This window comes from Papio anubis, chromosome 4 (genome assembly GCF_008728515.1).
Source record: "Papio anubis isolate 15944 chromosome 4, Panubis1.0, whole genome shotgun sequence".
In the NCBI taxonomy this organism is placed as follows: domain Eukaryota; kingdom Metazoa; phylum Chordata; class Mammalia; order Primates; family Cercopithecidae; genus Papio; species Papio anubis.
The window spans coordinates 46,917,670-46,942,078 of record NC_044979.1 but is presented as its reverse complement, the minus strand read 5'-3'; the positions used below and the strand labels follow the sequence as shown (position 1 = coordinate 46,942,078).

At 40.1% G+C, this 24,409-nt stretch overlaps 1 protein-coding gene and 1 long non-coding RNA gene across 2 annotated transcripts in view; one reads left to right on the top strand and one right to left on the bottom strand.

Annotated features, from left to right (window-relative positions):
* Positions 1-24,409, bottom strand: part of DOCK4 (dedicator of cytokinesis 4) — a 472,974-nt gene that overhangs the window by 137,317 nt on the left and 311,248 nt on the right. Inside the window, exons 17-23 of the mRNA XM_031665939.1 lie at positions 14,330-14,486; positions 9,510-9,607; positions 9,321-9,404; positions 9,041-9,141; positions 6,631-6,712; positions 4,801-4,971; positions 224-416 (exon numbers count right to left, since the gene is read on the bottom strand). Of these exons, the coding sequence (XP_031521799.1) occupies positions 224-416; positions 4,801-4,971; positions 6,631-6,712; positions 9,041-9,141; positions 9,321-9,404; positions 9,510-9,607; positions 14,330-14,486 (886 nt within the window). The remainder of the gene's footprint in view (positions 1-223; positions 417-4,800; positions 4,972-6,630; positions 6,713-9,040; positions 9,142-9,320; positions 9,405-9,509; positions 9,608-14,329; positions 14,487-24,409) is intronic.
* Positions 10,221-23,918, top strand: LOC110742716. The gene is made up of 2 exons (XR_002520747.2): positions 10,221-10,338; positions 23,641-23,918. It is a non-coding gene; the product is annotated as an uncharacterized LOC110742716 (long non-coding RNA).

The window sequence follows — 24,409 nt, the reverse complement described above, 5'->3', positions numbered from 1 at the left end:
AAACAATAATTTAATCATTAGTTTTCATTATTTCCAGAAATAAAGTTTTAATTGCCATACTTTTGTATTTGACTACTAAATACATTTACCACCCAAATAAACAATGGTTTTGAGAAAGTGCCTTTAAGTTTTTTGTTTTTAATTGTATCTGCTGACCAATGGCTACAATGCACAAAATGGCTTTTTAGAGGCAAAATTTCCTCCAAGAGACTCAGCACCCTACCTGGGTTGGTATAAAGCTGGCTTTCCACGGTTTTGCCAATGCACTGCAGTTTGATGGCCTGCAGGGAATCATCCACGTGCAGGATGGTCGGCAGACTGCCCAGAGTGTCCTGGACCAAGTTAGCCACTTCCCGGACATCAAAGAGCTTCAACAGTTCTGAGTACACGGCGGGGAAAGAGCTCAGAAACACAGCCTTAAAAAGAAGAAGAAATTTAAATGAACTCCCAGATATGCCATGAGAAATATGCTGCAAAGCGTCAGTGAGTTTAAGGACCGTGGCAAGTATTTTTGAATGGTAGGAATACAAGTATGAAATGTTCCTGTTACCTAAAGCTAAAAGGTAAATTTTTAAAAAGTGCAGCAGAATAGGACAGTTTTTGAAATGTACAAAGGAGCAGCATAATAAAAACTGGGAAATTTTGGAAAATCACTGACATTAGCAAAGAGATTGACAAAAGCCTCACAGAATAAGTGAAGTGCATCATGATTGAATAGAAAGAACGCTCAACCAAGACCTGGATTGTAGTCACTTATATTCATTCCTTTTGGAAGAAGCTTTCTGAAACGTTCACTTAAATCTCATTCATGTTTAAGAAACCAAACACGTTAATTCCTCCAAAGCACTCCATTTCTGATTTAAGAAAAAACACAGGCCAGGGCATCAGAAGACCTAAGTTATATATAGTATTAGCTTTGCTTCCAATCAACTCTGTGACTTTGGAAAGTTATTTGAGCACCCTTTAGTTTCATCATTTAGGCTTTAGTTTCATCTCTTGTAAAACAAAAAGATCATTACAAGATCTTCAAGATCTATTTTAAACCAAGAACTGTGTGTACAGACTAAGAACAATATTTTTATGTAAATAAAAAATCCAATAATCATTTCTTATGGGGAAAAAAGATGCTCACATCAAATCTCAAAGGGCATACTTAAAAAATTCGGCTAGGATTATACATCAAAACAAACAAAGTCAGCCTTTTAAAATTCCACAAAAGGAGGGCAATGGAAGAAGAGTCGACTAGCTTCAACTGTACCTCGTCAGGGAAGGCACGTGTTTCTAATATGCTAAGATTCAAGTGCTAGTTGGCGTACCAATAAGATCTGGCTCCATCAGAAAGTAGGTCGCGTCTACATGTGCTGATGATTCAAACACAGACTCAAACTCAAATTTAAGAATTTTAGTATTTATTTATTTATACAGCAGCAGCAAAAATATCTAGAAGAGCCAAGATCTGTTTTTGATGCCAGAGCCCTCAAAATACTTCAGGTGCTATAAGTCAACAGTGATGGTCCTTGGCTCTTAAAAATTATAGATTTACTTGAATATATTTAAAGTTAGTAACTTGGTATTCTCTGTTAGAGCCTGTATTTATATAACCTTCATGTCACCCTGCAGAGAGCTGAGTCATACCGATGAAGTTAAATAAAATGAGCCCAGCTTTCTGATGACTGAAAGTCAACTAAGTTGATTTTCCTCAGGTATCCCTTAATTTATCCATTATTTATTTATTTATACATCTCGACTTCAAAAAGGTATCTGAATGTGCCTACAGTGTAAGATACACATATAATAGGATGATTAAAAAGGATAAAGGAATAAGGATCTTGTGCCGTGCCAGGGCAAGCTGATTGTTTTTACTGCAAGTAAAAATAAAAGTACAATTCAATTTTGACCTTCCTGGTAGCCAGGACACACAGGGAAAGATAACTATTGGGAATCGTCTAGCAGAGTTTGGGCTCATATTCCTTCTGACATTCTTCTTATTTTAGGGATCTTGTGGTAGGGGGTGTGTGTCCATGAAATGGAAAGCTAAGAATCACTGTTGCACTAGCTGGGTTAGTCCTTAGTCCTTCCAGGACAGGGCTAACAAGAACAGTGTCATTAGCAAGTTGCATTTGGGACAGGAGGGCTAAATGAACCTACCCAGTAGGACCAGGATGGATACATCTGTGGGGTAGCTTCCCATCAATCCAACCCAAAGGACTGTGGGGATGGCCTCTAGAAGACAGGGTTTGCCCTGAGTTGTAGCCTACATGGAAAAAATGCAAAATGGAGCAAGGAAACCAGGTTTCTGCCTCTAAGGCAGCCTAATAGTAAACCTTGGACCAATTCAGAGCCGAATTTTATTTGACTGTAAATGTGGCAGGCAGGATTCTAAGATGACTCCCATGACCCTGTCCCCTGGTGGTGTTTCTGTGATTACATAATGTCACATGGCAAAAGAGATTTTGCAGATGTAATCAAGATTACTCATCAGTTGACCTTCAAATATGGAGATTTGTCCAGGTGGGTCTCACCCAATGACATGAGTCCCTAAAACAGTTTTCTCTGGCTGGTAGCAGGAGAAGCAGTCAGAGAGATTCAAAGCATGAGGAGAATCTGACATACTGTTGCCGGATTTGAGGATGGAGCAGCCATGTGCCAAGGACTGCAAGTGGCCTCTGGCAGCTGACAGCACCTTCCCCCACTGGCTAACTGCCATCAAGGAAACGGGGACGTTAGTCTTCTGAAAACAAACATTTTCTGCCAACAGCATAAAAGATCATGAAAGTAAATTCATTTCCAGGCCTCTAGATAACACATGAAAGCCAACACTTTGATTTTGGCTTTAGGAGATCCTAAGGAAAGGACCCAACCAAGCCTGCCTGGAATTCTGACCGATAGAACCGTGGGCTAATAAATGAGTGCTGTTTAAAAAGCCATTAAGCTTATGGTCATTTGTTATACAGAAAACTAACACATCGGATCCACTGAATTAGTGGCACTGCCTCTGCAGAGAGTACATGGGATCAAAAGGGAACCTGGTATGGGCAGAGGTGTGTGGCATTTCTTGTCTTCCCCAAATACAAACAGGCAAAGTTCTCATTGCTTAATAAAGAAAACTAACCATTTTATCATTTTATATGGATTTTTTCTGAGCATCAAACTAAACATAAATTACCACATCAAAATATACAGGTTAAGTGATACTTGCACAAAATAACAGAGAATGACTTCAGCAGAGTTTACAAAGATGTTCAGAAACTTTACGGGCACATTTACATATTATCTCTTGATTAAAAGCTGAGAGCAAAAAATATCAAATATGATTCTTTGAAGGTGCTAAAGTTGTTTCTAAAATTTGCTGTGGGATAGAGCTCAGAGAATCAAGAGCAGTGGGAGTCAGCGTGTTGAAGAGGTGAAAGCGAGCTGCTCCACTCTGCTGTACCCCCGTGGCCCAAGCCACCTTAGGGGGACCTCCAGGATCCAGTGGTACAACAAAGGTAAAAAAAAAAAAAAGTCTCCTGAATCCCTAAGAAGAAACCATGCCTTACGGTTACTCTTAAGAGTAAGAAAATATTTTTCAGGTGTGAATGAGGCAAGTTTCATCTCTGTAACTGATAAAGGGTAAAAAAAAAAAAAATCTCAGGGTGAAAACTCAAATTCTGAATTACTTTTGTAGAGATAGTAAACTTCTAAGAACTCTGATCTAAAGGAATGCACGGTTAGCCTGTTGGATTATCCTGCTTAAATATCAAGTGCTGTCATCAGGGTTTAGCTAGTAGTGGGCAACTTGACACTGAGGTCTCTGGCAAGTTCCCATAGTGCAGTGATTGTGCTCTTGACTGCAAAGGCCAAAATGACACTTAAAAGAGCCTGAGTTGTATCCTTGCCCACATGGAAGAAGAGTCCACCTCTATAAAGAAGAGAGGAACAAGAATAGACCTCTAAACATTCAGAAAAAATACAGCACATTATCAGAGGGCTGGTGCATTACTGGTGTTTTGCTTTCTGAACATCACATAGTACCAAATCATAACAACACTGTTAAGGATCTAATTTTGCCTCCCAATCTCCCTTTTTATGTCCCAGTTCTCAATGATTGTAAGTTTCTCTAACCTCTAGGGCATGGTAAGAGGCTGCTTCTCCTTCTGACAGGTTTTTAACCAAGTCATCAGAATTAAAAGTATACAAGAAGAATCGAGAAAGTATAGGGAAAATATTCAGAATTACCTCATGGAACATATTCAAGGCCATGCTATTTGGGAAGTAGATGGATCCCATTCTTAAAAAAAACATGTGGGGCCATTTCCGGTAATAGAGTTTGGCAGCAGCAGCTCTGCACTGGTCTTATAAGATCACTCCCAGGATGATTAGGGTCAAGTTCAATAAAACAAAACAACATGCAGCTTAGCTGAATCCAATATAATGATTCTCAAGTTGACAGATTAAAATGCAGTGAGAGGCTTGGGGAAAAGAACTGCAAGAGATTGGCTCTAGCGAAATTCCTTCCCCAGGGCTGGTGGTGACAGCATGTCCAATCATCAGTATGTGTTCTGGTAACTGGAAATGAAGCTGATGCAAACCAATAGCCTCTCCATGCAGAGAGAGAAGGGAAAAGCAGCCCACTTCTGCTCAGTTGGTACACAGAAGGTGGGGGAATTTTAAAAGTCTACTCATAAAGTTGGTTAAGCTACAAATATAAACTGGAGCTATTGACTTCGATGGAGAAAACATTTGATTACACTGCCGTGTAAAAATAAATAAACTGCACTTATCGCTTTCTTCTACTCAGCATAGATGAAAAGAAATTACCTGTGACTGAGATAATGCTCCAGACCCTTTGCTCTCTTGTGAAAGAAAGAAACGGACTGACATGAGAAGCTCCTGAATGCAGCAGCGGAATTCCTCTTCGTTTTGCCCACCAGTGGCAAGGGAAAACAGCCTTCGAGATTGAACTATATACTTAAAAATGTATTCTTGTGCCTTAAAAATACAATTTTTAAAAGTTAGCTTCAAAGGAGACAAAGAGTATTTATTTAACAATGACATGGCATAAAAACTATGGTATGGCATTAAACTTTCAAATTATTCATGTAAACACCAAGGCCTTGTGAGGCTTTTTTGAATAGTATTTACTTTTATGGGGAACAGCCACTTTTCTCTGACGCTTAGTGAGAGAAACGTATAGAAAATTTAAAAACACTTTAGCTGGGCGTGGTGGCTCATGCCTGTAATCCCAGCACTTTGGGATGCCGAGGCGGGCGGATCACCTGAGGTCAGGAGTTTGAGACCAGCCTGACCAACACGGAGAAACTCCGTCTGTACTAAAAATACAAAACTGGCCAGGCATGGTGGTGCATGCCTGTAATCCCAGCTACTTGGGAGGCTGAGGCAGGAGAATTGCTTGAACTTGGGAGGCAGAGGTTGCGGTGAGCTGAGAATGCACCATTGCACTCCAGCCTGGGCAACAAGAGCGAAACTCCGTCTAAAAAAATAAAAAACAACAAACACTTTATCATTCTGGAGTATGATGAACACTAAGTGTTTTTGACCCTCAGATGTTTTTTAAATTTAGTCAACAAAAAGATAACTGTTTTTGAAAAAATAATTTTGTTTTGACAAGTAGTATTCTTGCCACTTAGCATTTTACCTTCAATCAGCCCAAAATTACAAATGTATAATTCACAAAATGCTTGTTTTATAAAATGTATACATTGTCTACTTAAATCTACTGACACCGGATAGGATGGTCCTCAACAACAGGAATCAGAAGACTACCAGGGCTGTTACTGGACAGTTCCTTTAAGAATTTGCACTCTTTTTCAACATGTTTGCAAGTAAGGGATTAGTATCTCCACAGACAAGGGAGCATATAGCACCCAGAGACCATAAGACCCAGTAAAGCCTCAGGTTTCCTCATTATAATCCCTGCTAAGCCACCCTATTTGCTCTTAAAATTTAACATAAATGGTTCTCCGATGGTCTCTGTCAGGTTGGTGGAAGCAAGAGCCAGGAACTTCTTTTTTTTTTGAGACGGAGTCTGGCTCTGTCGCCCAGCCTGTAGTGCAGCCACCGGATCTCAGCTCACTGCAAGCTCTGCCTCCCGGGTTTACGCCATTCTCCTGCCTCAGCCTCCCGAGCAGCTGGGACTACAGGCGCCCGCCACCTCGCCCGGCTAGTTTTTTGTATTTTTTAGTAGAGACGGGGTTTCTCACGGTGTTAGCCAGGATGGTCTCGATCTCCTGACCTCGTGATCTGCCCATCTCGGCCTCCCAAAGTGCTGGGATTACAGGCTTGAGCCACCGCGCCCAGCAAGAGCCAGGAACTTCTAAGCTTAACTGCCCCTATATAGTCTTCTCTCATAAACCCTCCCTCTCCTGCTCATCTTAGACTTCAAGTGCTCTACAGCCCAGAGGAACAAAGATTCAACCCCGAACAGTTTCCAGTAGACTAGCCTGGCAAAGCCCCCTTCAAATTTCATCAGCTCTGAAGCAGCCACAAACTGATTAAGATCCTTGAATTGGAATGTCAGTAATATATCATCACCCATTACTGTCTGTGTAGAGGAACCAATTAGTTTAAGCATCAGCATGCAACAGCTTTGTTAGACTCTGCTCTCTGTTATCAACAGCATGTTATCACCTTCAGCACCTCCTGGATATGCTCTTGCCGCTCGGCTTCTGTGATCCGGTCCACATACCATTTGAGCACTTTGATGAGATCTCTAAAATACAGGGGAAAATGTGCAGAATGTAGAATTGGTCTAATTCTCAATTAAATGCCAACAAATCCAACGCTTAACTGTATCATGAGGAGGCTTCTTTTCCCAACAGTTCTCACATTTTCCTGTCAATCTGCTATACAATAATTTTACTAAATCTGCAGATCAACACTGCCACCCCTTTTCAAAGCTTAAGAGAGAAACAACATTCAATCTGGACATATTCCATAGTCCTGCGTTTCTGGTAATGCCTCCAAATGGGTGAACACGAATATTGGAGAAAAGGACTCTGGCCACCCAAGTGACTGGCAGTATGACTGCCATGGTCAATACTGTAAAACTGCTCACTGGGATTTCTTTTCCAGTGACTATGTAAACAGTTGGATGCAATATCATTAGGCTGCAGGCAAAACGGGGTGGGGAAGAGGGATGGAGACAATGCTTCCCCACTGCTACGCACACCTCATGGATTTATCAAGGCAATTTTCTGACCCATGAGAAGAACATGGCTTATGTCAATATGTGCCTTAGGAGAATTTCTAGAAAGGCCAAGGTATTTTTTTTTTCCTCGTTTTGAAAAAATGTACAAACAACAGCATACAACTCTCAAGATTATAGTCTTACCACCTTGAACTTTGGTCAGTTCTTGGTTTCTTTTTTTTTCTTTTTTTGAGACATAGTCTTGCTCTGTCACCCAGGCCGGTACGCAGTGGCTTGGCCCACTGCAACCTCTGCCTCCCTCATGGGTTCAAGCAATTCTTCTCCCTCAGCCTCCAAGCAGCTAGGATTCAAGTATGCACCACCATGCCCAGCTCATTTTTGTATTTTTAGTAGAGGCCAGGTTTCACCATGTTGGCCAGGCTGGTCTTGAACCCCTGACCTCAAATGATCTGCCCACCTTGGCCTCCCAAAGTGCTGGGATTACAGGCAAGAACCACTGTGCCCAGCCAGTTCTTGGTTTCTAGGGAACAGTTTACCCAGCAATGTTTCTCTGGGCCAGGGGAGAATACTTGGATGTGCCAGCAGGTGGATGTTGGTGGAGTGCTATTTTTTAAGATAACATGCCAGTGAGTTTTTGATCACCCCCAGCCTGAAAGGATTCCACAAGCCTTATTTGTCTTTTTAAGATCCTGCTTTCCTGGCCAATCGGAAGTGTGAGAAATTATACTCTTGTTTTCTAGCTTCCAAAGAGAATTTAACTTGGAAGCAGTGACCTCCTCACACTAGGGCCCAAATTGTTAGGCTGAGTGGGCCGATGTTTCAAAACTATTCGCGAGGTTGCATTTCGCTCTCAGCAAAAAATCACACTGATGAATGGTCTAGTCTAACAAAATTACCTTCATTCATTTCGATGTTGGAGATGTTGATCTTAACATGTCATGGCTGGGAATATCCAAGTAAACAGGATCAAATGCTTATCTGATAACCTACTAACCTTTATATATTACATAGATGGGGGAAGGATATCAACCTGATTTCATGCTTTTTAAATGCATCTCAGGGAACAGTCAGGCATGTGCATGCCCATAGGTGCTTAAGGTATAAGGTAGAAATATGGGAGAACAGCAAGCACCATATTGGACTGGGAGACAGACAATGGGGTACACTCCTGGGCTATCTAAGCAGAGCCAGACTGGGAAGGTGTTACTTGTCAAACTAAAAGAGAGAAGCTGTGGCCTCTGGCAATTATCAACTACCTTGCGAAGAGGCAGGCACTAGCTAAAGCATGACATTATTCATAACTTTTCAGCATCACCTGAGCCGGTAGAAAAGGAGGAGCAGTTAAAATAGCAGCCCCTGTCAAAGAGTAGATCCCAATGACTAAATTGCCTGAGGCCAGGGACCAGGTCTTCACATCATCAGCATAAAGTACAGCGCCTGGCAAGCAGCTGGCAGTCAGTAAATCCTAACAGATAAATGAATGAATGACTTTCAGCAGGTGTGAAGGCAAACGTTGTTTTCCATTCATATTTCTTTCTTATGAACATTTATAATCATCAGGGAGTACAGTGATGAAGTGGGACTCTTAACAGCCAAAGTGCCAGACATTTTAGACCAAAGAATATCCAGTGAAACAGAGACAAGAAGGAAAGACTTTATATTATAGGGCTCAGGAATAGAATTCAGGAGGTTTTCTTTTCCTTTTTAATCAAAATAAGTTCTAGCCATTGAAAAAGGGTGTGTTAGCAGGAAGAGACTATCTCAAGAGACACTTCAGTAGTGCTCCATTTCTTCCTACACTCCCTTTTAAATTTTCCTATATTGCCTCTTCTGCTGAGAAAAGCTTGAAAGGAACCACTTCTAAACTAATTACAAGATACAGGGCCTTACCTGTATGCAAGTGCCCCAGCAAAATGACTCTCAATATAAGTGTCCATTACAGGTTTAAAATGATGAAATTTGCTATCTTGCAGCAAATTTATTATGTGAACCTAAAAAAAGAAAATTGAGCTTTATAAAACCAAATGCAAATTAAGGTTTTTCTTTTTTTTTTTGCTTCTTTTTAAAATGAACTCTTACATTATTAAGTGCATGTTTCTGAACCAGCCTCAAGAAAGTCAAGATTGAGAGACAAAACAGTTAAAATATAATTAAGAGAATTTGAACTTACCAAAGAATCAAACACTTTAGACCCATATTTTTGGGAATTTTCATCTAAAATTCCAAATAAGGTATCCAGTGTATCCTGCAGAAACTGTTAGATAAAGAAGTAGTAAACGAGTAAATAAGATACTGTCTTTTTCCTCCAAATGTTCTTTATGAATCTCTGCAAGGAAAATAGTAATGAAATACTATATACCTTTACTATCTCTGAGCCATCGATTTCTTTTAATTTAGAGAGACAGCCAGTGATCTTGTCTGGGTGGGTTCTCCATTTCAAAAGATCAAGCATATCACCTTTCAAAACAGAAAAGGAGGATTAATTGCCTTAATGGGGAACAGGTCCTCACATGAAAGCGTTCTGCTGGTAAAAGTAAAATTCTTAACACATGTGGCTCCCTTCTCCTAGCCACTCAAGTTGCGGGCGCCCACAAACTATGACTAGCCCTCTCCAGGATGGCATTTATTACACTGTATTCTGTTTCCTCCCCACTGCTCTTGACTTACAAACTCCTACTCTTCTTTTAGTCCTCAGGTTGGATGTTGCTTCATTTTGGAAGCCTTTCCTGAAATCTCGAGCTAACTGTCCCTTCTCCATGCTTCCACATCACAGTAGCACTTACCTTACCATTACAGTTGTTAGTGTATTCGTCTATGCCTCACCTAGACTGTAAACTCCAAGAGAAAAAAGCCATGCCAACCTGGCCCCTGCTGTATTCCCAGCACCAAGAACAGAGCAGGCAGGTGACAAATATTTGTTGATTAATTTTTCTGCCTCCTCCTGGAAAGATGAGAGTTTCTTGAGGGCTGGGAACCTGCTTTATTCCTGTTTGGGTGCCCAGCACATAGCACTCTGCCTAGCAACCAACTCCACCCAGCAACAAAGGTCTTCCTGGCAACGTGACCAAAATCTTGCAGACTAAAAGAATGATAACAGGCCCAGTGATTTCTCAGATCATCCAGGGAGCTCTCAACCTGAGAAGAGCAGCTGCTGGACCCCATGGGCCATCTTCCATCCCAGAGTCCAGGTAAGCACACGGCCCAGCCCTTTAACCCTTTCCTAAACAGACATGCGGGCCTTAGTTCAGCAGGTCCTGAGAACCTCTTCACCTGGGGAGGGAATAAATTTATCTTTCTTGGGCAGAAGTTAGAAAGGCTCTGGGAGATGGCGTTCATGTGTTATCAGTCTACAAAGCATGCAGGGAGATGTGGCATCTGGAGGCCAACAAATGCAGTGAGAACTGAAGGTTCATGTGTGCCAAGCATGCACAGGGCAGGGGGACCTGGTAGAGCTGGACTCAGGGCTCGGTGGAGTTGCCAGACTAGACTGGCCGAGAGAGAAGCCAGGACAGAATTTCCAGGCAGAGAAGCAGGAAATTCACTTCAAATCACTTGTTTTAGCAGAAACCCAAAAGGGACTTTCTAAGAAACAGAAAGATGAATGAGGGAACAAAAACTCCAAACCCCCCAAAACCAAGGAAGTAGGTAAGATGAGAAAGAAAAAGAGAATATAGAGAACAGAAGTGAGAAAAAGCATTAAGAATCTCAAGGAGAAAGAGAAGCAAGCTCCACCAAAGCCAGATTCAAGAGAAAAACCTCACAAAGGATTTACTATTAATAGTAAGGAATTCAGTACCAAACAGGAATGTTTATCTGCAACACACACGGGTAAGAGGAGGAGGAGGAGTTAGAATGAGAAAAATAAAGGGATTTTAAAAATACCAACTTTGAAAAAGAGATTTATGAGGTTTTCATAACCAAAAACCCTGAAAATGTTGACTATTCAGATGTAATTCAGACACCCTGGGGTATGACTGAAACCTTTTTAAAACTGATTGGTTATATTTGGCATATCAGATATTTCCACAGAGTGAGACCCAGGGTGACAAAGGCAAAGCTCTATTGTTCTCCCCAGTTTGCTGCTTCCCTCCCACCTACTTCCTACTTCCTGCATCTCACTTCAGGAGGCCTCCCCTCCCTGGCACCTTCTCTTTCATAATCCCCCGTGCACTTCCCCTGCCATTCACTCCTCACTTCCCACTCCACCCCCATCCCAGCTCTCACTCCTCCTTTGTGTTCTCTTTCCCTTCCTTTAAAGTGAGGCAGTTGGAGGGGCCATGAGGACCCTGCTCAATGTGAGGAGTGTGGGGAGGAAGGAGGTGGCTATGCTGGCTACAAAGTGGCAGCAGTGGAGAATGAGGACTAGTGCCCATTTAAGTAGGGCTGGAAAATAGATTACAGGGGTCCAGAAAATGAGTCAGGATGAGCCTGCCCATCTTCTTTGCAAGACGGCTGATGAATCTCTACACTGCTCATGATGGAGCACGTGGAAAAGCCCATTCATTAACCACCGAATGCTGATAAAGCCTGGTATAACAAATCTTAACTTGGTGTCCTATATAAATATAGTAGCAATGTATGTTGAAATTGAGAGGTGTTTTAAAAGTGGTCAAAATTTTGATGTTACATTTTGCTTTTTTTCTCAGACTATGATTACATCTGGATGTAATTAATCATGTATGCAAAATACTTAGAGTTCAGGCAAAATTGCTGTATCCTAGGTTTTTGCTTTTGCCATCTGAGGATGTTAGCTGCAAATTAGGAGCTACAACCTATCACAGAAAATACCAATTTCTACATTCCATTCAACAGGCATTTATTAGGTGTATATTATGTACCTAACCTATCAAGAGCTATAAAAATAGGAGGATGCCATGACCCGTAATAATCCTCTGAACCACAAAATCTCTACCTGTTCTGGCAGTCACAGATGCCCAGCATAGTGCTTTGGCCTTGGTACACTGTCCATGTTGGACGACACAAAGCGTGTGCAGACAGACACACTTTGGGAATTCTGAAATGCAAATCTGCTCTAGGAAACTGCTCCTAGAGACCATATCACTTAGTAAATGCTGAATTGTAGTAGAAATAAGATTTGTATATTTTCCAAGTCAAGAAAAATGAATACATAGCAATTTAATTCCAATTTGGAACTAAATTACTTCGACACAGAGATGTGTGTTTAGCATGTAAATTTCAGAAAGACCAACTAACTTCCTTCCTCCTTCCCAACTCTTGAAACACGCCATTCATTTCCTGGCTCCTTTTGAGCTGTTTCTCATTGACAAGGTTAATCAAAGCCAAACTAATAATGAATGAAACACTTATCCATCTCCAAAAATGAGCCAACCATTGCATGGAATTCCGATCCCACTTTCCATATAGTGAGATGTTTAATATAATTATTTCATAAGTTGTTTTTTACTCATATTTACCTGAAAATGTTCTCTACTTTTAAAAAGTAGCAACTTCTAATTTTCAGGATTTGTTTCTCTCTGCCTTATTTTCATAATTGTGTCTAACATCCTAAACGCTACAACTAGCACAAATTCAGTATGTAGGACCAAATATTTTGATGGAAGAGAATCTATTGTTAGGTTTACCTGTGTGGTAGGCAGAATAATGGCCTCAAAAGAACCTGTTCCAAGAATTAGGAGGGACTATGTTTCCCTCACACAGCAAAAGAAGACTGTACCGATGTGATTAAAGATCTTAAAATATTGGATTATCCAGCTCAAGATAATCATAAGAATCCTTAAAAGATGTAAGATGGTCAGAGTCAGAGAGATGTGACGATGCTATGCTTCTGGCTTTGCAGCTAGAGGAAGGGGCTATAGGCCAAGGAATGCAGGTGGCCTCTAAAGCTAGGAAGGGTAAGAAAATGGATTCTCTCCATTCCAGAGGGAATGCAGCCCTGCTGACACTTTGATTTTAGCCCGGTGGAACTGATTTTGGATATTTGACCTCCAGAACTGCAATAATAATAAATCTTTATTGTTTTAAGGCAGTAAGTTTGTGGTAGCTGTTACAGCTGCAATAGATAAGTAATACAACCCAAAATATTCTATTGGGGAAATTCAGTTAAACATGAATGCAAACTCTACTACCCACACACAAGTAATCCACATAGAATAAATAAATATTTCTGTTTAAGGATCTCAATAAAAGGTTGATTTTATTATCTTCATAATTTCTATGGGGGTAAACTGGCCTCATAAAAAAAATACCTGAGGTTTCGTAAATGCTTTATAATCATTTATTGAGTTATACCAATGGAAGTTTTATTTAAATAAAATCATTAACTACTGAATGCTGATAAACCCTGGTATAACAAATCTTAACTTGGTGTCCTATACAAATACAGTAGCAATGCATGTTGAAATTGAGAGGTGTTTCAAAAGTGGTCAAAATTTTGATGTTATATTTTGCTTTTTCCTGAGACTATGATCTAAAAGAAGAAATGTTTCCTTCTACAAATGCTGTTCTCTGACACAGAAGAAGGAACTAAGAAAGAACTAATAACAGCACACATGTTTAGGCACAGGTTTTTATGAGACATAATACCTCATTATAAAGTGATTCTTCTCAACATAATGAATATAACTTATTTAATGTAGCATTCAGGGTGCTAGCCAGAAGTCTTATATGGCAATCATAAAAAACTCAAAAATGTTTAATTTACTTCCTTCATTAAAGAACATGTTTTCATAGCTATTTACCAAGGAGAAGAGCTTGCTTTATTAATCATAACTTGCTAAACAATCACTGACATAAAAAGTAATGCTAGAACTGAAAAGCAATATGCATCTAATTAAACAAAAAACAGCCTTTATTCTAAAGCCTGCAATTAGCACTGTTTATGGAGCTATAAAACACGAGATTAAGGTGTTGGTATTTTCGTCCTTTTTTTTTTTTAAAGCAGCTGGGTGTTGAGGGTTTATTTGAAAAGTTGTGTACTTGTTTTTCAATACTGGGATAATTTTGAAGTCCTTCTTAAATGACATGCATTCAACAGATCACTGGGTCACATTTGTTTCCATTTTATTCGAAATCACAAACAGAAGGATCCATAATTTTTCTAAAGTTCTTAACTATAACTTTGGTGTTTACTGAATATGCTTACCAAAATTTACATGATTACTAGGTACTAGTGCTTTCAAATAAAATATTATACATTACCATTTTGTGTGAGTTTTGTGGAACAGAGAAAGGATGTAATACAAAAAGACTCCTTTGTGGCCTTCATGGCTTGATTATTATTCCCAAGGAATATGCCCTTGGAAAAGGGAAGTTTGAGGTAGCGGGTAGTATCCTGAAGGTTTGTGTTTTCTTCACACTGTTAAAAATATTAAAAAAACATAAGGGAAGAGGAAGAGATCTTATAAGAATTATTAAGCATAATTTATATTACTAGTGTTTATAAATTGGGAAACATTCCAAACAGCATTACAAGTAGAATTTGGTTTTTAAATAAAATGCAAAAAAACTGTCTAAAAGAATTAAGCATGGATTTTTGGACTAAGATTAATTTGAGTTTGCATCCCAGCTCTGTAACTTCCCATGTGAGTGACCATATCAAATCAAATTATTTAACCACACACTGTTTCCGTTATCTTCTCTAAAATCTCATTGTTGTCATAAGAATTAGGTTATATAAAGCCTATAACACACTCCTGATACATTGAAAATGATCAATAAATCATATTTGCAGTGACCATAGCATTTTTTCAAAAACGCTTAAATTCTTCCAACATCTCATCTGAGGCAGCTGTTAAAACAATTCCTTACTTTGAAAACTGGCAATTAAAAGAAAGGATATTTCAGTTATTATAATTTGAGAGTCCTACTATGTGAGGGAAATCTCTGCTTTCATAGTAAATGCCAGCTAACACATGTAAAAGCAATTACAGATTTAGAAAATATAATTTCATATACCTACTGTAATTATTTTAGTCAAGGATTATTGCTTAGTGCTAAAACTGAGGAAAGAGAGAGACCCTCTCATACTGTTTTATATTGTTTTACACTCAGTACCTGTTTTAAGAAAAAACAAGGAAGTAAAACCAAAGACAGGCAGCCCGGCGCCAGGCCCAAAACCAGGCCTGGGCCTGCCGGGCCTAAACCCAGTGGTTAAAAATCAACTCATAACTTAGAAACCGATGTTATTCATAGATTCCAGATATTATATAGAAGAACGCTGTGAAACTCCCTGCCCTGTTCTGTTTCTCTCTGACCACCAGTGCATGCAGCCCCTGTCACGTACCCTCTGCTTGCTCAAATCAATCATGATGCTTCACATGAAATCTTAAGTGTTACGAGCCCTTAAAAGGGACAGAAATTGTGCACTCGGGGAGCTCAGATTTTAAGGCAGTAGCTTGCCGATGCTCCCAGCTGAATAAAGCCTTTCCTTCTACAACTTGGTGTCTAAGAGGTTTTGTCTGTGGCTCGTCCTACTACAAAACCTGCAGAATTGTTGAGGAGGAACCGGATGTTCATATGATACCAATGTAGCAACATACAGATTACTTTCTACTGGCAAGAAGACAAATATAACTGCATGTGGGGGAACTGAGCTGTCATTACACCAATGCAGGGCAATGCAAAGACACTTATCATCATCTACAATGCTTTCTTACCAAAGGTGCTGAACCCCAGTCCATCACATCTAGATTCAACTTCCACATCACAGGAAACACAAGAGATAGAACAACATGTTGAGCAATACTACAGGGAAGAAACCAGAGAATCTAAAAGTTGGGGGTTTTCTGTAAGATGCCTGGTCTTACCTCTTTAAGTCAGTGTTGCCAAAAAAGGGATTGTTCTAGATTAAACAACACTTAAGAAATAGATAGCCAGATGCAACATATGGTCCTAGATTTGAACAAACCTGTTGATGTGTCCGACTTTTTAAAAATCTGTACATTGACTAAGTTCCACATGAGATAAAAAATGTAGTGATTGGAAACTCATGAACTGAAAATAGGTAGATTAAAAATAAATATGAAGCAGACCAAGATGATGGAATAGAAGCCTACACTGCTTGTTGCCCTGCACCAATCCCAGAACACCAAATTTTCGCACACTATTTGCACACAGCAAAGCACTATCACGAGAACCAAAAATCAGGTGAGCAATCACAGTACCTGGTTTTAACTTCATATCCCTGAAAAAGGATTTGGGGAGGGCAGAAGAGACCGTTCTGAATCTCCAATGCCCTCTCCCATCTCCCACCCCTCCCCCATCCCCCAGCAGTAGATATGCAGCACGGAGAAAGAATCTGTGCAAGTTGCTGGGAGAGTGCAGTGACTGGAGGACTTTACATTGAACTCACTGCTGCCCTGTCATTGAGTAGGAAATAAAGCTGTTCTGAGCTCAGACAGTGCCCATGCAAGGAGGGAGCACTGAAACCAGCCCTAGCCAGAAGAGAATCACCATCTCAGCAGCTAGAACTTGAGTTTCTTGGCAAGCCTTGCTACCATGGGCTGAAGTGCTCTGGGGTCCTAGGTAAACTCAAAACGCAGTCTAGGAGACAAGGACAGAAACTCCTAGACAACTCCTAGTGGTAGTCTGGGCTTACCGTCCATGGACTAGGGTGGCATGTGACCGAGGGAGACACCTGCTCGGATGAGTAAGGGAATAGTAAATCTGGCACCATCCCTTCCCCAACCCTGGGCTGTGCAGCTTGCAGCAACAAAAGTGACCACTTCTTTCTGCTTAAGAAGAGAAGAGTGAATAGTCAAGAGGACTTTGTTTTGCATCTTGGTTACCAGGTCAGCCACAGTAAGATAGGGAACTGGGTAGAGTCATGAGGCCCCCATTCCAGGCTTAGATGACATTTCTACACCCATCCTGGGCCAAAAGGGAACTGACTTCCTTGAAGGGAAGAACTCAATCCTGGCAGGATTCATCCCCTGCTAACTAAAGACCCCTTGGGCCCTAAATAACCAACAGTGTTACCCAGGGAGTACGCTGCAGGGCTTGGGATCTGAGATGTCCTGGCTTCAGGTGTGACCCAGCACATTCCCAGCTGTGATGACTACAGTGAAATATTCCTTCTGTTTGAGAGAAGCAGAGGGAAAAGCAAAGGGAACTTAGCCTTGTACCTTAGGTACCAGATCAGCCACAGTGGGGTAGAGCACCAAGTAGGCTCTTGGGGTCCCCCAGTACAGGCCTAGGCTCTTGGATAGCATTTTTGGACCTGCCCTGGATGAGAAGGGAGCAGGGTAAGTCCCAGGTCTGGCAGCATTCACCACAAGCTCAGACAGATAATTCAAAAAAGCTGTTTTGAGGAAACTCCAAGAAATTCAAGATAATACAGAGAAGGAATTCAGAGTTCTATGAGATAAATTTAACAAAGAGATTGAAATAGTTAAAAAGAATCAAGCAGAAATTCTAGAGTTGAAAAATGCAATTGACATGCTGACAAATGCATCAGAGTCTCTTAACAGCAGAATTGATAAAGCAGAAGAAAGAACTGGGAAGCTTGAAGACAGGCTATTTGAAAATACAGAGTCAGAAGAGACAAAAGAAAAAAGAATAGAAAACAATGATGCACTTCTACAATATCTAGAAAATAGCCTCGAAAGTGCAAATCTAAGAGTTATTGGCCTTAAAGAGGAGGTAGAGAAAGAGACAGTGCTAGAAAGTTTCTTTGAAAGGATAATAACAGAGAACTTCCTAAACCTAGAGAAAGATATCAACATTCAAGTACAAGAAGGTTACAGAACACCAAGCAGATTTAACCCAAAGAAGACTACCTCAAAGCATTTAATAATCAAACTCCCAAAGGTCAAGGATGAAGAAAGGACCCTAAAAGCAGCAAGAGAAAAGAAACAAATAACATACAATGGAGCTCCAATACATCTGGTAGCAGACTATTCCATGGAAATCTTACAGGCAAAGAGTGTGTGGCATGACACATTTAAAGTGCTAAAGGGGAAAGAAAAACAAACAAACAAAACAAAACCTTTACCCTAAAATAGTACATCCAGGGGGAAAATATCCTTCAGGCATGAAGGAGAACTAAAGACCTTCTCAGACTAACAAAAGCTGAGGGATTTCATCAACACCAGACTTGTCCTACAGGAAATGCTAAAGGGAGCTCTTCAATCCGAAAGTAAAAGATGCTAATGAGGAAGAAGAAATCATCTGAAGGTACGAAACTCACTGGTAACAGTAAACACACAGAAAAACACAGAATAGTATAACACCGTAATTGTGGTGTGTAAAATATTCTTTACTTAAGTAGAAAGACTAAATCATGAACCAATCAAAAAAAACAAAACTGGAGGAATCACATTACGTTACTTTGAATTCTTCTACAGAGCTATAGTAACCAAAACAGCATGGTACTGACATAAAAACAGACACAAAGACCAATGGAACAGAACAGAGAACCCAGAAACAATCCACAAACCTCCAGTGAACTCATTTTCGAAAAAGGTGCCAAGAACATACATTGGGGAAAAGAGTCTCTTCAATAAATGGTGCTGGGAAAACTGGATATCCATATGCAGAAGAATGAAACTTGCTCCTATCTCTCACTATATACAAAAATCAAATCAAAATAGATTAAAAATTAAATCTAAGACCTAAAACTATGAAACTACTGTAAGAAAACATCAGAGAAACTCTCTAGGACAGTGGTCTGGGCAAAAATTTCTTGAGCATCCCCACGAGCAGAGGCAACAAAGGCAAAAATGGATACATGGGATCACATCAAGTCAAAAAGCTTCCACACAGCAAAGGAAATAATCAACAAAGTGAAGAGACAACCCACATAATGGGAGAAAATATTTGCAAACTACCCATTTGGCGAGGGATTAATAACAGAATATATAAAGACCTCAAACGACTCTCTAGAGAAAAACCTAATAATCCAATTGAGAAACGGACAAAATATTTGAATAGACATTTCTCAAAAGGAGATACACAAATGGCAAACATGCATATAAAAAGGTGCTCAACATCATTGATAATCAGAGAAATGCAAATCAAAATTACAATGAGATAACATCTCACCCCAGGTAAAATGGCTTTTATCCAAAAGTCAGGCAATAACAAATGCCGGTGAGGATGTGGAGAAAAGGGAATCCTCATACACTGTTGATGGGAATGTCAATTAGTACAACCACTATGGAGAACAGTTTGTGGAGGTTCCTCAAACAACTATAAAGAGAGCTACCATGTGATCTGGCAATCCCCCTGCTGGATATATATTGAAAAGAAAGGAAATCAGTACATCAAAGAGACATCTGCACTTCCATGTTTGTTGTGTAGCACTGTTCACAGTAGCTAAGACTTGGAAGCAACCTAAGTGTCCATCAGCAGATGAATGGATAAACAAAATGTGGTACATGGATACAATGGAGTACTATACAGCCATAAAAAAGAATGAGATCCTGTCATTTGCAACAACACGAACGGAACTGGAGGTCATTATGTTAAGTGAAATAAGCCAGGCACCAAAAGACAAACATTGCATGTTCTCACTTTTTTTGTGGGATCTAAAAACCAAAACAACTGAATTTATGGAGATGGAGAGGAGGGAATGGTTACCAGAGGCTGGGAAGGGTAGTGGGAGGTGACAGGGAGGTGGGGATGGTTAATGGGTACAAAAAAGACAGAAAGAGTAAGACCTAGTATTTGATAGAACAGGGTGACTATAGTTAATAATAATTTAATTGTACATTTAAAAATAACTAAAAAGTGTTTGTAATACAAGGGATAAATGCTTGAGGAGATGGATACCCAATTTTCCATGATGTGATTATTATGTATGGCATGCTTATACCAAAATATCTCATATACCCATAAATGTATACATCTACTATGTAGCCACAAAAATTAAAAATGAGAAAAATTGTATAGTGTATTATATAACATCATTTGGGTGTAAATATCCACACAGAATATCTGGATGATATACACTAAGGAGCTAATAGTTAACATCACCTGGGTAATGAGACTAAGGTACTTTCTTTTATTTTGGTTTATCTGTATACTGATTTTAATGCTGTAATAATAAAGGTGATTTTTTTTTTTTGAGACAGAGTCTTGCTCTGTCACCCAGGCTGGAGTGCAGTGGTGCGATCTCGGCTCACTGCAAGCTCCGTGTCTCAGGTTCACGCCACTCTCCTGCCTCAGCCTCCCGAGTAGCTGGGACTACAGGCACCCGCCAGCAGGCCTGGCTAATTTTTTGTATTTTCAGTAGAGACAGGGTTTCACCATGTTAGCCAAGATGGTCTCGATCTCCTGACCTCATGATCTACCCGCCTTGGCCTCCTAAAGTGCTGGGATTACAGGCTTGAGTCACTGCGCCTGGCCACAAAGGTGATTTTAAATTAAAATTTTGAGGAAACAATTGTAACAGATATATAGCTGGTACAGCTTAGATGATTCTGATTATACATTAGAAAACTTATATTAACTTTATTCTTTTGAATTTGTTTGAATATTTTCAAGTAGGAGTTTAAGCACCGAATCCCTTTAGTATTCTAGACTATTCTGTGTGACTCACAATTTTTTTTACCTTTTTTTTTTTGAGACAAAGTTTTGCTCTTGTCACCCAGGCTGGAGTGCAATGGTGCGATCTCAGCTCACTGCCACCTCTGCCTCCCGGGTTCAAGCAATTCTCCTGCCTCAGCCTCTAGAGTAGCTGGGATTATAGGCATGCACCACCATGCCCAGCTAATTTTGTATTTTTAGTAGAGATGGGGTTTCTCCATGTTGAGGCTGGTCTCGAAATCCTGACCGTGTCATCAGGTGATCCGCCCGCCTCAGCCTCCCAAAGTGCTGGGATTACAGGCGTGAGCCACCGCGCCTGGCTACAGTTTTCATAATAATATTTAGGAAAGACCTCTCTAACAAGTTTAGAGAAACAGAATCAGAATATGACAAGATGTTCTTACTAATACACCTGCCCAGTAACAGAAACACCAATATAAACACAATAAATAGCCTCTATAATTCTTTTAATATTACAACTCCAAATGGTTTCTTTTACTACTGCAAAGTAATTCATGTAGACGGAAGAATGCCTAAAACATACATATATGGTTTAAAGAATAATTATAAAGTGAATACTTCAAATGCTTTTTTCAGAAAAAGTGCTTAGGCAAAGTAATGTTCTGGAACTGTAGAACACTGACCCCCTCCCCTCAGTCTCATCCCTGGCAAGTCAAAGCATGAGGGCAGCACTCTACATTCACCCTATCTAGTCCATAGTGTTGGAAACATCCTCTGATCTCTCATCTCTATCCTGATTTGTGTTCCCTGTGTCTAACCACCACTTCCTAGTGTGACTAAGTCTCATGCCAAACCCAGCCCAGACACTCTGTCCTGCTATTTCCAGGCCTCCTCCCCAGGATTTGGAGCCTGCCCTGGTCTAGTTTGATCCATCTGTTCACAGAAATTCTGCCACTGTAAATAAATCTCTTATTAACTCTCCTCCCCCTAACTGCCTGCCATCTCTGGAGCCCTTCTGCAGCCTCTTGGAATTCCTGCTTGATATCCCATGTAGCTCAACTGGTTGCCATGGGATGGACCCCTTCTGTGAGTGAAGGTGTGATGCTATGCTGTATCCTTAGCGGGTATTATGAGTAGAAGACTTGGCTGCTTTTCCATGGGCCAGGAAAAAGTGATGTGGTCAGGTCAGTTCCACCAGCCTTGGTTCTCACTTCTCCCCCAGGCTGGAGGGGCCAAGACCTCAGCATCTGAGTCTGAGTTATGACATCTTGATAGCTTCCTACAGCTAAACTCTATCACCCTTGCTCAAGTATAAAATATAATAAATATGAACAATAGTCTGGACATAAAAGTTATTTCAAGAGCTGTCAGCAAAAACACTGGGGTGTGTGTAAGAGAGATGGGGGTAGCGGGAGAGAATCCCGCCCATTGATTCAGTAAAGCAAAACATGTAACCACTCTTTGGTCTCTACGAACACTTTTATATATTTACCAGGGGTTCAAAGCTGATTTTTTTATCCAGTAGGATTACACTAGATATGAGGTTAGGTTTTAATCTATTTCTGAAAAACTTAAGCTAATACACAGAAAATATTATAGCATATCTTTCATTGTTCCTTGAGGTTTTCAGCATGCACCCTTAATATATCATACAAACACTGGAAATTTTTAAGGCAATCCAAGCAACTACCCTTTATAAGTGCTTACTGTGTGATAGGCACTACTCTGCACTGTGTGTATACTCTCTTCTCATAACAATCCTTGAGGCAAGATATTGTAACCTAAGGAGCTTATGTGATTTGCCCAATGTCACAATATTAGAAAGTATCAGAGTCAGAATTTGAACCAAAATTTGTATTCACAACTACTATATAACATTGCCTCCCTCTACTGTTGTTTTAGCCAAGTTTTGAATTCAAGTAATGAATTCAAAGTTTACTGATTTATAGATAAAATACTGCATGGTAGGTATCGCTAAGAAAGACCAAAAAATGGTTAGCTTTTCAAAAGAAAGGTATCTTTGTGGGGGACACCCTGAGAGAGGGTTCAGAGTGGTATACGGAGCTGAAATAATTTCAAATGCAGTAAGCTCATGAATCTTACAATGAAATGGCTAGTTTATGTCTTCAAACCATGCAGGGAGCAAAAGGGATCACACAACCTGGATAAGGTAGGGAGGAAGGGCAGGTGGGAGCAGATGGGGCATAACATAGGGGCTTAGGAACACAACAAATGAGCTAGAAATCATTCATTCTTTCATTCAATGAGAGGGGATAGGAAAGAAATGTGTTCAAGAGCAGTGAAGAATACAAATAAGGTTCTAGCAGGTAGCCTTGTAAGGCAGAAATAGCTGTCGCATAGAGTTTAAGCCAAAAGGTTATCCAGTTCCCTAATACTAGAAGCAGCCAGGGAGTCAGTAAATTCCCCAGGTGGGAAAAGGGTCTACTGTGAGTGAGATTCTGAACTAGAGTATGGACTGGAGAAAAAAGTCTTCCCGTTAGGTGAAAGGCTAAGAGTCAAGATGTCATAGAAATGAGGCTGGAAAAGTATGGTTTGGCACTGCCTGTGCTTTAACTGGAAATACTAAGTGCGACAGAATAGTGGCTGGATGCTTGAATGCCTAAAAACGTGAGCAATACAGGCTCAACAGCACCAAACTGCAGATGTGAGATTCTTGTGCTGCGTGTAATTGAGAGATGGCTTTGTTACCATGGTAAAATCCAGCTATACCCCTAACCTGGATGGGGTGGTTAAATATGGATCATTTGCATTCTGAGGAATACTTGTAAAACAACAGTTTAGGCTTTCACATAGAGAATAGTTTTTCTACCAAACCCAGTGAAGACATGGAGCATGGCAACGTGGATATGAGAGTAAGACGACAGTGTCCTCTCTACTAGAGAACTCGTTTTCTTGTGGAAGACACAAGCACATTTAAAGTGTTACCAGCGTTATGGCAGATGTATGCTGGCAGATGGATGAGGGAAGAATTAATGAAGTCATTTTTTTTTTTTTTTTCCCAGGGGAAACAAGGCAATGTGACCACGGCTTCTTGAAGCTGCTACTGGACTGGGGAAACAAAAGGATGTCACTGTAATAGTGAAGGATAGTTCTCTGCATTTGCTATGTTGGAATCTGTGCAAGTTATCTTAGAATGGCATGGAGATAATTTACAAATTAGAGAGGAGAGAGATAAGAACCATCTTTGCTTTACTATACTTGGAGTCTGAAATCAGATCTGGCCAGAGAGATGTGCTCCCTCAGACTCTTACAGAATTATTAAAACGCAGGCTTTGCAGCAGCAGCAGTAGTCTCATCTTCTTTGAGATTATGTAGTTTGGCTCACAGCTTATTTCTTTTTCCAGAATAAAAATCACTTGGTACAGCAATGAATACTGCATTATGTTCTAGGCTAGTTTTTGACTACTGTCTTAAATATGTGAAAGAGAATGTCAGTGGTCAGTCCTGGACAGTGTTCCAGAAGTATAATATTTGAGTTATGCAAGACATATGATTGAGAGATCCACATCTACAATTTACTAATTTAAAAACTGGCACAGGAGTTCATGGAATTAGTCAAATTAAGGGATCTGTAACTTGTGAAAAGTAGGTAATTACATCTTAAAAATACAGTATGGTAGACAATCCAGTTGAAACTCTGTTATTGCCAGTTGATAAAAACCAGATTTAAACAGTTTTTGGAGGAAAATACCTTTCTTTTAGGAACTTTTTCAAAATGACTAGTCATCCTTTATGTCATTATTAAACATTTATTAAATTCCTAATATTTGT